This window comes from Falco punctatus (genome assembly GCF_963210335.1).
Source record: "Falco punctatus genome assembly, chromosome: 8".
Lineage (NCBI taxonomy): Eukaryota > Metazoa > Chordata > Aves > Falconiformes > Falconidae > Falco > Falco punctatus.
In genome coordinates this window covers 14,039,569-14,053,849 of record NC_137588.1, presented here as the reverse complement: position 1 = coordinate 14,053,849, position 14,281 = coordinate 14,039,569, and the positions used below count along the sequence as shown (strand labels likewise).

General features: G+C 45.7%; 1 protein-coding gene across 5 annotated transcripts in view; it reads right to left on the bottom strand.

Moving 5' to 3' along the window:
* Nucleotides 1-14,281, bottom strand: part of PLEKHM3 (pleckstrin homology domain containing M3) — a 134,089-nt gene that overhangs the window by 104,071 nt on the left and 15,737 nt on the right. For 2 of the 5 annotated variants that reach the window (XR_013930162.1, XM_080400177.1), the window contains exons 2-3: nucleotides 12,970-13,124; nucleotides 2,418-3,278 (exon numbers count right to left, since the gene is read on the bottom strand). Coding sequence is in view for 4 of the 5 variants with exons in the window: in XM_080400177.1 (XP_080256303.1) it covers nucleotides 2,418-3,021 (604 nt within the window). In the remaining variant the exon portion in view is untranslated. Of the gene's footprint in view, nucleotides 1-2,417; nucleotides 3,279-5,661; nucleotides 10,628-12,969; nucleotides 13,125-13,533; nucleotides 14,276-14,281 lie in introns of those variants that run through there. The other 3 variants (XM_080400179.1, XM_080400178.1, XM_080400180.1) reach the window with 3 other exon arrangements.

Genomic DNA, 14,281 nt, shown 5'->3' with positions numbered 1-14,281 from the left:
GGTCTGTAGCCTCTAAGCAAAGTGGACTGAAACAGCATAAATGGGAGCCAGGGCAGAAGGAAGATTATCACTGCAGACGGCCCTGCTTCTGAAAGCACAGAGACTCTCACCCAGGAGGGGACGAAGACTGCAGCATGCGGTCCCTGACTTTGGAAGCAATGATGTCCCAGCACTGCAGTTCCTAATAAAATTTGTTTGCCAGAAGGGGAAGAAAAACCTACATAATCGTTTCCATTTTTCATTTTGCTTCCTTTTATGAACAGCTGCATCACACTGTCTTTCATCTGTGTGTAAAGGAGAGGGGGAACGTAATTTGCTTCACCCCACACTGAAATGCAACGCATTAGGGTGCACCCCAGTGTGCTCTTGCAGTTGCCTGAGCCCTGGACTGACAGAAGGGAGAACAGTTTGGCCTCAGACTCTGCTGCTCATACCCGCTGGATTGGTGACTTGCTTCTTATAGGCTAGGGATCCAGTGGCCGTCTGAAACAACTCTCACTGAGTAAGGACATGAACAGGTCTTTAAATACAGAATGGCTTGGGTATTTCTTATCATAAACAGTGTACGTCACAGAACCCCCATCTTTTTCTGAGGGTTGCGTGGGGAAATTGGGCAAAAAGATTTAAGCTTAAAACACTGTCAGGGACACGTACTGACCTTTAATGGCTAGATTTTATTGGTGTTTCTGTGAGCATATGAAGGTGCTACATGTTAAATTAAACCCATGAGATACCCAGGACACCAGTGACGAAAACAGAACTCTGTCTCCAGGCTTCTGGGCGCGTTCCTGTTCTGCATCCCTTTCACAGGAAGGACACAGAACAGAGACTGCACTCTGTGGGAAGCAGTGTATCTCCCTAATAAAAACAACAGCAGGTATACTTGCCTTTGTCAACCAAAAGCACCCTTCTCTGGGATATAGCAACTACGTCACAATATAACACAACCACCCAGAGGTTCGTGTATGCATATATACATATGTGTATATGTAGAGGAATTATAGAGGACTGTATGAAAAGTTTATTTGTAAGAAATTTGTGATGATTGGTAAATACATGAGGTATGAATTGTTAAAAAGAAAAAAAAAGGGGGGGGGAATTGTAGAGGAAGGAAGCTGGGTTAATTAATATTGATAACATACGGCTGTGGGCTGGCTTCAGGGGCAGCGGGTTGGCCGATGTAGACAAGGTGCAGCTGTGGCTGGCTCTGTGAAGTGGTTGGGCAGCCAAGGAAGAAGCAGAGAGCGTGAGCGTGCCCTGGATGAGGAGAGACTAGGAGAAGGCAGCAGAGGGACTGGCATGAAGAGTATGTTGGTATGAGATGGTAAAAGACCTTGTTGCAGCTTGATAGTTTGGGAGTGCTGTGACATATATATATACATATTTATATACACACACATCCACAAACACCAAAATTAGACACCTGCTTTCCATGCTCCAAAATAGCTGACTTATCTGGAAAACCTAACCCCAAAGACTCGTTTTAACCCTAAACAGGCCACCTATTCATAACTGGAGTCATTCCACCATAAGCGTGCACACACACACACATGCTTTTACAACCTTTCGGTTTTTAAATTCCTTTGTTAAGTCTTGCCTTTATTTAGATTATAACAATCTCTGTGGAACTAACTGCTTTTCTTTTCAGTAAGTGCCCAGTCCACTTTTGGCTTCTGCAAAATAGATCATGGAGATGGAGACACTGGGTCACTGTTTCCGAAGCCCTGAGCACAACCTCTTCCAGTGTACTGCTTGGGAAAGGAAGAGGAAAAAGTATCACTCGCTGAAACACCGCTTCATATGGCTCACTGGAGACGCCTGCTTCAATCTGATAACAAGACTTCCTGTACCCCATACAAAGCTGGCAGAGATGCCTTAATATTGACAAGCACAAATTGCATGCCTGAGTTTTTGTTAATTGTTTATGGACTGAATAGCCAGCATTTCTTAAAGAAACAGAGCAGAGATCTCAGGCCTCACAGTAAAGCTTTGTATGCCCTTTTTTTGATGGCCACTCTTCAATGTTTATGAAAACTGCCTTTTTTTGGATTTGCCATTTGCCCAATAGTTTGGGAAAATCAGGTAAGGAAATTATAAAAAAACATAATTTTTTTTCCTGAGTCAAGCTGAACAAAATAGAAGCAAAAAGTAAAACAAGCTTCATTTTTCAAAGCATGAAAGGAACCGAAGTCAAGACTGGTTTGAAAACTGATCCTTAGGCAGGAAAACAGACAGAGCTACATCACTGACAACAAAGCCATGCTGATTTCTATCCTCTTAAGAGCCACCTCACAGTTGTTTTTTGGGGGGTTTGTTTCTTGTTTTTTTAGAACATGCAGCTCCTCTTTCAAGATAAATATTAAAAACATATAGGAAAGTCCTCATACCAACAGAAACAATAAAGCACCAGCACAAACCTGTATTTCCTTGAATGTCCTCTCCCTTGGTTAAAGCCAGGTAAGAGAGCAAAGCACAGTTATTGACCTGACCAGGCGCAGGTGGCTGCTGCAAGGAGGTGCTGGTGAAGACCATTCCCCAGTTTACATGGCTGATATCAGAGCGTGACCTGTTGTGTCCTGGTTTGAATGTGGAGGCTTCCTCATTCTGCACCAGGATGTCATTCACTGAGCGGGGCCTGTCTCTCCTCCGCTGGCAGATATTGAAGATGTTAAAAGCTGCGGTCTCCCCTTCCCCTGCCCAAGCAAGGTTGTCAGCAGCTGTTCCCCTCTGCACCACACGCTGGTCTTTGGCAGGGAATACTGTTTGAGCTTTGGTTTCCAAGAGGCCATTTTTGCAGTGATCCCATAAGAGGCTACTTTTGGCTAAGGAGGCGACATTCCTCAGATTCCTGCTCCCTGTTACCTGATCAAATACCTCGTGCCCAACCAGTTCCGGCACCTCCTGTACACCGTAGACCTCAGAGGGCTGCACAATCTTTTCAAGCTTAGTATCAAAACTATTGAAAAAGTCTTCAGTCACTTCCAAGGCAGGGCTAATGTCATCAACTTCAAGAGCCTCCATATCCTGTGCTGCCGGTGGGGCCAAGGCGTCGCAATGCGTTAAGAAGACACCACATGAAATCCAGAGAAGGAGATGCTTGACATCTGTCCTTGGCACACCATCAACTTAGAGATGGTGGGGCAAATACATTCACCAGCCACAATCCTTAGTGGTAGAAAGGAACCAAATCAACCCGTCTTCAGATGGGAGACTTACTATCCACTGATCAATTGGGCTACAGTCTCTCTATGAAATAAGCTCATAGTGACGGAGAATACCTGTAAAACAAAGCAAAACATCATGTCAGGAAGGGCCTTTTCCCAGGTAAATACATTTAATCACATCACTTCTCTCACAGTCCCCTTGACTTTACTTTCTCCATCTGACACCACGCTGGTTGTGTATGAAGAACCCCTTTGGGGCTTCTGTTGTTCACTTTCTGTGAACTCTGTATTATCACTTCTTGAACTGGAACTTAGAGACAGCATGATGGGGCACAAGGTAAAGGGAACAAAAGGAATGCCATTTATTAACCAAGCTTTAGAAAGCTGCACTGAGGGGCACTGCCAACATCACAAATGCAGTCACCTAGGGAATGCTTAGGACAGGCTCCCTTCAGGCTGTAAGAAAAGGCTGAGAAACGAAGGGTTAGTAAAATAGGCCAATCAGCCTCAAAGAGTTTGCCACCTCCTCTCAGATTGCTTGCACTCCCAGTTTTAGGAGACCAATAAGAGTTCTACAGCAGCTACTTGGCCTACTTGTCTGCATAAAGAGAACTGTGATATTTGCCTAATAAATCAATGCTATTAGGCTGCTGCAAAGCACTGCACACAAGAGTTTCCCTCTAGAGTATCACTGGGAACCTAAATGAAACCACATGGCAACCTAAGCCCCAGAAAGACTACCAGCCCCATGCATTCTACCAGCAAAACAAAACATGCCATAACCCACACCATCACAAATCTGCAGATCTTTACTTCCAAGCTGTTGACTGACTGGACATAACATAAGAATAGCAAAAGGCTTTAAGGCTAGAACTACTGAAGAATTGTATCGACCCACCTGAGCGCACACCTGTGAGGTGGAAGGAAGGGGGGTTTCTGTTCCTTGTAGTGTAATAATGGGGTGTCTCATTGCTGACTTCTGTCTCACCAAGCCTGCAGCCTTCTAACCTCACCCTCTTGAAGTTCTATCCACAGTGCTGCCATGCTTGAGGGAACTGCATGGTAAGTATGTTTCAGTTAGGGAAATCAGAAATGTGGGCAAGTTCTTGGGACACGGAGACTGGACATTTGCGCTAGCAGGAGAACAGCTCCAACAGCTGCTAGGAGAAATCATGTACCTGGAGTCTGTACACGCAGAAAAGCCCAAAGTCAGAGATCTACATCCCAGTTTTCACCCCATCAGCTCAATCCTAGAAGCAGCAAAGCTGCATTAGCTCAGTGCTCTACCTAGATTAATACACTCTTAACAGAACTAATTAGCCTGCGCAGGCCTGATAATTAACAGCTCATTAGCTTGTGAACGCTGCTGAAGTGCTACCAGGACCCATGAAGATTTACACTTAGCAGGAAAAAACATCTATTAAACATCATCAAACACAGATAATACTTCTATTTAAGGGTTTTTTTTTCAATCCAGAACAGCCTATTTGCCTAACTTCTATTAGCAAAGTTGTTTAATGAGCATTCTTTTCCTATAGCAAGGAGTAAGGAGGCCAGCAGCCCGTCAAGAAGGGGGCACAGAATCCTGTAGCACAAACCAATTCCCTCTGTAATGACATGCTGGCTTCTTCCCATCCCTGCTTCAGTTTTGGACAGCCACGACACAGTTGTGTTTTACATCAGCAATTCAGACCATGATTTCTGCAAACACACTCCAAATAAATAACTTTCAATAACCCTGGAAACTTTGAGCCTTTACACGGAGAACTTCTTCCCCATATCTCACTTCAAGGATTCACTTCAGTAGCCTCATGGTGAACCAGGACTAAGATCACTTTCAACAAGTAAATGTAGAGTAAGACATTGAAGGTAGAGCCAGAACCACAACCAGAGGGCTGAGGAAAACATATCTGCAGTGGTTTCAAATTGGAATGGTATGGGAACAGACCCTCGGCAAAGCTGTGCAACTGTGTCAGTTGACAGCAGTGGGAAATAAAGACATGCTGGGCACATCTGCATTGTCAGCTTAATGCAGCATAGAGTTCACTCTTGAAGCTCATTCCTGTCAGCAACCCCAGAACAGCGTTCTGCTCACTGGTACCCTAGAGCTTGGGAGCTCCAGGAACAGGCTAAGGGATATGATGTGGTGCAACCCATCCACTTAGTCTACATCCTGCTATGACATGTCTTTAAAGCAAGAATGATATTTTGAAGTTGCAAAACTGCAACAGGCATTCATTTGAACAAAATCAGCACTAACATAATCATACACCAACAGTGAAAGCTACAGGCTGGCCCACTCAAAGATGCTGCCTCACAGGGGTTGGCAAAGAATACAGCTTTGCTCCCACTCAAGGGACTGGAGCAGCAATCGCTCCAGAAGGGCTTGTGACATGCCACTGAAGCGTTTCAGTGGTAGTAGCTGCAATGTTGCTCTGTTCTTTACTTTAAATCATTAGGAAAGGTGGAAAGCAAGGGGGAAAAAATTGGCACTTACATTTAACAGGTTCATTTTTAAATGCTGGAAGCTTCATGTGGCCGCATGTTTCTCTGGATTCTGTGAGACTGGAGCTATCCAGTGTCTTGCAGCCAAGTGTGGTGATGCCGAACTACAAACTGACCTCGCATCCAGTAAGATGCTGAATCACAAGGTCATGAGAAGATGACAGGCCCCTGCATCACACAGCTCACAAATTGCAGCACTCATACCTTCCAAACTATTCTGTTTTTCCTGCCCAATAAAGATGTGAAATGTGACCTCAATGGTGGCAGGCTCATCCCTTCCTATACCGCCAAGAACCTCCCCGGATCAAAGAAAGAACTGTGCCAGTAATTCCCACTAGCACTGGGATTCTGTGATCATATATCCTCCATAAACACAATTTGGCATTTTCTGACAGTGGCACTCAACAAAAATTTAATTCAGACTTCTGCACTAATCTGGTGCCAAATGAAAGCAAACTTTGATATGGCAGTAAACAGCTCCATCAGAATCGCCTCCAGGAAGGAAACGAGTGGAAATCACTTGCTTCACATGAAGGGGGAAAAAAAGGCAAACAACAGGATAGGATGAACTCCTTTTAAACTACTATAAAATATATTATCTTATGCATTGTTTCTTGGAAACACCTGAAATTTTCCAAAGACAGTCAGTCTAAGGCAGTGAATAGGAGAGGAAGAGAGAAGCATCAGCCCAAACTATTAAAGACTGCCAAAGCTATATGCAACTGTAAGCAGGGATTTGTTATGGGAAGTACAAACCTAACAGCTCATTCAGGCCCCTGGGAACTAGTCTTACTGAAAAAAAGGTGAAGGAACATGGTGCACTGTACTTTGCAAAAACTGCTGGGCACAGGGATTGCAGCAGCTGAGAAACATGCTTTTTCTGTATGTCTGCCTAGTGCAGATAGAGCTTTCGTCCATGAACATGCAGTGGTCAGGTAATTAATGTGCACTTACAACATGAGTAAAGTCTTTACTATCGTGAGTTTATAGTGGCCATATTACTCACATGGCTGAGGTAAACAGCAAGGATTGCTGCCTGCACCACATGAATCACAGAAGTTCAGTTTAGTCATTAGTCAAGATTACTTCCGTTAGAGAAGCCACAGGGACTTAACCTAGGTTTCAGCACAGTCTGACAGCAAAGAAAAATCATGGATGACAAATGCCAAAGCATGTACACTGGAAGAGATCATTTAACTTCCTGATGTTCTTTTCTGGATCCCCACGGGACAAGGAAAATACCCAGGCATTGCATAGCAAAAATTAAAATGCACAGAAAAGGCAAGGGTAGGAAGCAATCTTGCAGGTGATTCACACCACCACTACAGGCACTCACTGCATACCCCCAGCTTACACACTATGTTCAGGACTGTTATTCTAGCTCAGGCAGGAGAGAAAGCTAGAGCCAGCATGAGTTTAGGAACCAGTGACTGAAGAGATCCATTTAGCTCACCAATCCATACAGAAAGTATAAATAAAAGAAGCACCTTTCAGTCTAGTTTCCTAAGGAAACAGGGTTTGTGCCACCATCCTGCCTATTTGCCATTTATTCTCCTTCTCTCTCTTTCAAGCTGCATGGGTAAGTTCAACTAGATGTGACAAAGCAGTAGTATCCTTAAAGATGCAGTTCTTGAACTGTTGTTCATCAATGCACAGGAAACAGGCCCAAACTCACCTTCCTGCTAAGGGGGAAGCAGGCAAAACTTGATCCCTTATGGAGGTCAGTGTCACCACATGGGTCTCTCCAAATTAGCCACAGCACAAGTGGTTAGTGTGAGATGGATATGAAAATGCTAGAATGCAGAGGAGGAAAGCAGGAAGGTGGAATAGGAGGCATCACACAACTTGATAAGCAATCTTGTTGGTTTTGGTGCTCACAGGACCTCCTCTTCAGTACGCGGGTAACAGAGATGTATAAAACAATGAGTGATACACAACAGATAAATAGGAAATCCCTCTTTTCTATTGTATTTGGAGAGAAAATTAGAAAGGAACAACCAATGATGTTCACAGGCAATGTGTTCAGGAGGAAATGCATAAATCAGAGCTCTTGGCCAGCAAAAGATAGCAAAAGGCAGATAATAATGTTAAAAGTCCTCCAAGTCTCACTGATTCCTAATGACTCTTAGGCTCAAATTCCTGGCAAAGATTTGGGTGCTTCTGAGAATTTTATCTCAAGAGCAGAAGAGGAGTTTTACAAGTTACCTGTATGGAAATAGAGAACAAGGGTGCCTCAGCTACTGGAGAGCTTGCCTTATCCCCTTCTCAGCACTCTGGAACCTGCTGTGGGAACAAGCTCTCCTTATCTCACGCTGCATTGCAACTGTGGGCTGAAGCTCCAATGCCAACAAGGAAAATAGAAAGGGATGTTCTTTCAATTGGGCAACAAATTGGTAGCAGAAAAAATTGAAGCAGCCTCAGGGACCTTTATTTCTGTTGTGTTGCAGGCCTGAACCACTACAGTGCAGTTTATGGGCTGTGACAAGCCTGGTCTGAACAACAGGTCATAAGAAAAGATTGATGTATACCCTCTTTGAGCACAACCCACTGAGGCTGGAGCAGCTAGTATCTAATGAGTTTTTTCGCCTGTCAGCCTGAGCAACCTCAGCCTGTGACCTGAATGTCTTCCAGTGGTACTCTGAAAAATCACAGCCTACGGGTTTTGCTGCTACAAGGATTTCTGACTAGCTTTATCGGTCACGTCAGCCAGGTATTGCCCAGAACCTAAATGGGACACACTTAGGTCAGTGACAGTCCCTGAAAACCAGGCTCTGCTGCGCAGAATCCCAGAAAAAAGCTATGGAACTGAAGACTTAGGCGTTACCTCTTAGTTAAGAAGTTGAGCTATATTTATCAGCTGGGCACACCTGAATGGGTAGAAGAAAGAACGAGGATGCACAGATGGCTGACTGTCACACACAAAGCCTTTTACCACTGCCTATGCACTTCTATACATCACTGATGCAGAACACTTGCAGAAGTAGTTGAAGAACTGGCAGTGGCAGCACAAGGCCCTTAAGGTATTGTGGAGTGCCCTCTTTCCAGCATCACCTTGCTGCAACTAGATGGCAGATGCTGCTTTATTTATTTACAGTACAGCAAGGCCTACTCAGCAAACATTCTCCATCTTGTTCTAACCAGAAGCTTTTTCAAAGCATGATGGCATCTAGTTCTCTCCCCAGCCAGAAGCCCTCTCTCCCTTCATTGTACAGGAAGCACAGTATTACAGCTGCTGTGGTTGAAGCCTCAGCATACACTGTTCCCGGTCATATCCATCATGCTGCATGCCATCCATATGTAACCAGTCCTGGTTCAAAACACACTCCTAGCAGTTATGAATTCCACACATACACTGGCCAGTTCTTTGAGCAGCAATTGAAAGCTACGCTCCTGCTTGCCTCTCATACTCAATTTGGAGAGGCAACTGATAACGAGGAATTTCATAAGGACAATTCCAGGGAGCAAGCATCAGCTGGCACACTGTCCTCGTACAAACTATCCCATTTTCTTGTATCCTGGCTGTATTTTGTTCCCTCAGCGCAAGGCAAGCCCTCTCCCCAAGTGATTCCAAAACTCCAGGTGACCTACTGTTGTGTGCACCAAGTCAGCAACACAGCACACAAGGTTGTCACATCCATCATTTAAATGTCTGGATGAAATTTACTGTGCCTTGAAAGAAGATAAAACTACAAGAAACATTTAATATGGAACAGGGAATCAACATTTCAAAAAGGCTACCATGTGAGTCCATGGTTGGTTCAGCATGGCATGAATAATTATCTTTAGATCACATTGTTAAAGCCCCTCTTCAAAAGCCTCTTTCCCCAACACACAACTGAGAAATTAATTGCTTCAAATTTTCAGAAAATACTAGTTTTAAAGTGTCTCACATGAATACCTTCTGTTTAATGTTCCTGCGCAAAACCACTGACAATATTCAGGAAAAGCTCACGAAAACCAAAGAAAGAAGCTTTCTCATCAGGAATGCTTGGCTATAGGGCCAGGTGCTAGAGAGGATAACTGAATGTAAGCATAACCATTTTCATGTTGTAAGCCCACCTGTTTGCTACAGTCTCATTGCCCTTAAGGATGAAATCAACCACCAACATTTATTAGAGAAGAAGAGCTCCCACATCCTGTCTGCTAGACCCAGGGAGAGGGAAAGAGCAGGAACAGCTGCAATTAACTTGGTACAATTAACCTGCAATCATAGTCAAACTAAAAGCCAGCAGTGACCTTTCACGCTACAGAAAACAAAACAACCAACTGAGAAAAGATGAAATGAAGAAAGAGGTGAAACCAGGGAGGTAGAAGAACACCATATTCTGTGAGGGGAAGCAGACCCTTAGCAAAGATACATGAGTCTCACTCTGTGAAGCGCGTTTCCCCCAGCTTCTGATCTGACCCAGTGCCTTTAACAAGGAGGCTCCCCAGGCATCCTCCCTATGTGGGCAACTAACACACCACAGCTAAAGAACACCTCATCCAGTGATGAGCACACAGTAATGAATAATAAACAGTGCTTATAGACTATGTTACCTTTAATTTTAACTGCACTTTGAAAACAGTAATTAAAATGTAAGAAACTCTAAGCTGGAAAGCACACAACAGCCTGCTGCACCAGAACAAAGTGAGTCCAGAGGGTGAGGAGGACCCAGCAGAGGAAGATGGACCACAGAAAGCTCTTCTCTTCTGGAGACTGACTGCCACACAGCTCTCCCAAGATCTTTATCACTGACTCCTTTGCCTTGCAGCCATCTGACACACATCCCTCCTGGCTGGGGAGCACCACCGAGTAACCATGGGCTGTATCACTTCCCGTGGGTGAGTAACCATTTGAAAACTCAGTATCTGGACTGGGACTCGACCCTTGGCAAGGAAATGAACAGAAAGCAAAGCAGACTGACTGGAGGGGAGTTAGGTGATGGTGACACACTGTGCAGGCTGCAGGCCAGCCAAACCCATCAGCATGTGGGCACCTTTGTACATTATACGAGATGAAAATCTGGCTACCCCCTTGAGTGTGCTCCCTGTTGGCTGGCTGACCTTACAAGGCAGGGTATCAGGCAGAGGGGAACAGAGGCTCTCCTGAGGTCTAGCACCGCACCTGTAGATCCTCTGGATGCAAACACTTCAAACCCACTTCAGGCAGTAAGTCCACATGGACAAACAGAATGAAGCGTTGCAGTGGTTTGGCCTGAGGCACGAATGCATTGTCTTAAACATACCTGTAGCCTCAAATAACAACACAAGAGTGAATTATCTCTATCCTTGGGTTCATTTGCTTTGTGTCTACAGATTTGTGTGAAGTTCTACAAGTTGTATTTTACATGTTTCCCATGACTACAAGAACTCCTCCCCGCTCTGCGAGGCAGACACACAACACAAAACAGCCGGTTACCTCCCAAGTTCAACACAAGTAGTACAGAGACTGCCAGGTAACAGAGTATCCAAGACGGGTGATACAAACCTCCAGTACAAAAGGAAACACGACTGAACTGGACACTCAAGAAACAACAACCAACATGACTCAGTCTAATAGTTCTAATTGTATCTGTCATGATGTACCAGCTTGTCTCCTGCTAGGATGTGAGGGAACTTTGTATATGCCAGGTGAAATATTACTTTTTTTCAAAAAATAAACATTTCTGGCTAATGCAAACTGAAATTTTGTAAGCATGTCCCTACTCCACACTTTCTAGAACTACACTGAAGGGAAAAGACAGACAGCCCCTAAAAGCTTTAACTTTTTTTTTTTTTAGAAAAAAAAGAGATCAGAAATTGAAGTATTTTCAGTTTGTCCCTATGCATTCCGAACAGAAATAAAAGGCACATTTTGTTCTTGAGAATGTTGCTCCTCCAGGACCCATTTACAGAGACTGTTGAAAATCAGGCTGCTGAGCTTTCAGCTGTTGTGTGCAGCCATGTCCTGCTGCACCCTGAGGTGGCTGCATTTAAGAAATGAAGGACATACAGACCAGGGGCTGCCAGAAGTCAACATTTATCTCCTTATAACTAGGACTCAGAAGATACTTTTGGACCTTTCTAGATGAAGCACTAGCTAATATAAACAGCAATTTAATAATTTAATCCTTTACCATATATGCCAGACTATACAATTAATTTTTATTTAGCGCTGCAGGGCAGTTTCTTTGAGGCACACAAAGCAGGAAGTAATGATCAGGCTTCAGCACAGCCCAGTGTAACTCCACAGCTGGGAGTAACAGCTGCCATTGTCCCAGAGACCAGAAGGAGGGTAAGAAACACAGCATCTCCCACAAGAACATGTGAGACATTTCTTCCCTGACATCATGGTGTGGCCATAAGAAAATATACTCGACATCCAAATCTGTCCAGCACACAGCTATGAGTAGCCCTGATCTGTGACTGCAGCTAACTCATCTCTAACCGTGGTACTCAAAGAGCTCAGCTGGGACAGCACAAGCCTTTCTGCAGTGAGACCTGGGTTTCCCATAACTATTAGTGGTTGAACGCTGACATTGATGGAAATATAGTGTTTAATAACAAACTCATTTCAAACCTCAAACTAAGCCCTCCTCCTGTCTTTCAAACAGCCAGGACCACAGTGGTTTGGCGCATTAAATTAATTGGGGAAAGAGGGGCAGGGAAAGGAAAGGAAGCAGTGATCCAAATAATGCTGAAGTTCTAAAAACTACCACAGCAACCCAAACCCTCAGGTCCTGGCAGCCCTGCCACAGCAGCTAACCCCACAGGCTGGTTGTAACCACATGTACCGCTAGAGTTGTGTGATTACTCAGCACAAATGCTATTTTCTAAACTGAACAATAACTTCATTACAGAAGAGGTTAGCAGAGGCTCAGCAGAAACCTCAAAACACCTGATGAGAAATGTTAATACATACTGTGAATTCACTCTGATAAAGTTCTGCAGGAATGATGTATCTAGCTACTGTAGACTACTAAGATCCTTTGTTCCACTACATACTGCCCCATTTCATATTTTAAATTTCTGGAGGTTTTTTAATCCCAAATTTAATTCACTCATTTTGGATAAATCAGCCTTGAAAGTGGTGAGATGAAAACTACTGTTGCTTCAATCTATGAGCATTGGTCCTACTAAGATTCAGATGATTTTATTCTAATATACTGTGCCTTTTTGTAGTCCCTTAGCGGGACTACACAGTGCCTACATTAGATTTGTCTGTACATCTTTGCAGGATTGGGGCCGTAAGTGCATATTTGCAGAACAGAGAACAGCTCAGGCGCAAGTCATGATTCCTTACACAAACCTAATCTCGAGCTTCTTCCCCTTCCCTTACCTTGCAGTGCCGGCGACTCTAGCATCTCTGCTGATATTCCACCTAGCACACACGGCCCACAAACAGATACTGTCCTGACGGGCCTATCTGACTCCAGATGATCTAATTCCACTGGCTGGGTTTGGGTGCTTGCTTCTCTAAAAGCAGCGATTTCACTGCAATGTAAGAAGACCACGGCATTATGTCATGCTCGGAGCTATTACAGCACAGAGGCATGCCTGCACGCTGTGCCTACACATGCTGGAGTTTGACTCTACCGGCGGGGAGCAGCCCCCATTCCCGCCGAGGTAGTGAGCGGCAGCGAACCAAAGCGCAGGGCCCTTCCCTGCGCACGGGAACGTGTCTTTCCAGACGGGCACATGACCACAGACGCGTCCGTGCTATAAATGCAAACAGGGCCAGGGCCGCGCCCGGGCCGCGCCGCAGCCCGCACACCCGCTCGGCGGGTGGGCAGCGCGGTGAGGGCTGCGGCCAGCCCGGCCCGGCGGCCCGCCCCGGAGGAGCCGGGGGACCTCGCAGACCCTGCAAGCCGCGCACCGACCCCAGCCCAAAGGGAGTATTTACCTGCCGCCCCGGGGCCGCGCTCTGCCGGTGCTCCCAGGAGGCCCGGCGCGGAGCGGAGCCGCGGGCACGGCACGGCACGGCACGGCACGGCGCGGCCCCTCCTCGCTGCCGGGCGGCGGGGCCGCGTCCTGCCGCAAAGCCGTCCCGGCCGCCGCGGGAAACGGCTCCGCGGCACCAAGGTTCCTGCCGCCGCCGCCCGCCCAGGCGGCAGCCCCGGCGCTGGGGGAGGCCCGGGCGGAGGTGGCCGGGCGGCAGTAGCGGCGGCCAGGGCCCCTCCGGCCTTGCGCCAGCTGCTGACGGTGGGAGAGCAGCTCCGCGTCCCAGTGACCCACCAGCTGCTTACTTCCTCGTAAATAAATAAATAAATAAATAATCGCAAAATCTTCGAGTTTTCCTACACACACATAAGGGGTAAAATTGCACCTTTCCACGCATCTAAAGCAACCGAGATTCTCAGGGAGCTGACACCCGACTTCAGGAGAGGCAGAAAACGCAAAATCCTAAATGGATTTTTAACAATCCCAAGTGCAAACACGCTTAGCGAGACACAAAGGCTGCAGTGCAGGGAGCAGTGCAGCGTGTGAATTCAGATCCCCCCAGGGCAGCAAAACCATCTCCAGCCCAACCTGTCACCCAAAGAAAACAAAAAGTTACAAGACAATTACAAATGAGTTTTTTCATTGGTATGGATAGCATGGCACACCACCCAGCACGCCCTCACAGCAAGGAATACATGTGTGTGGATTCG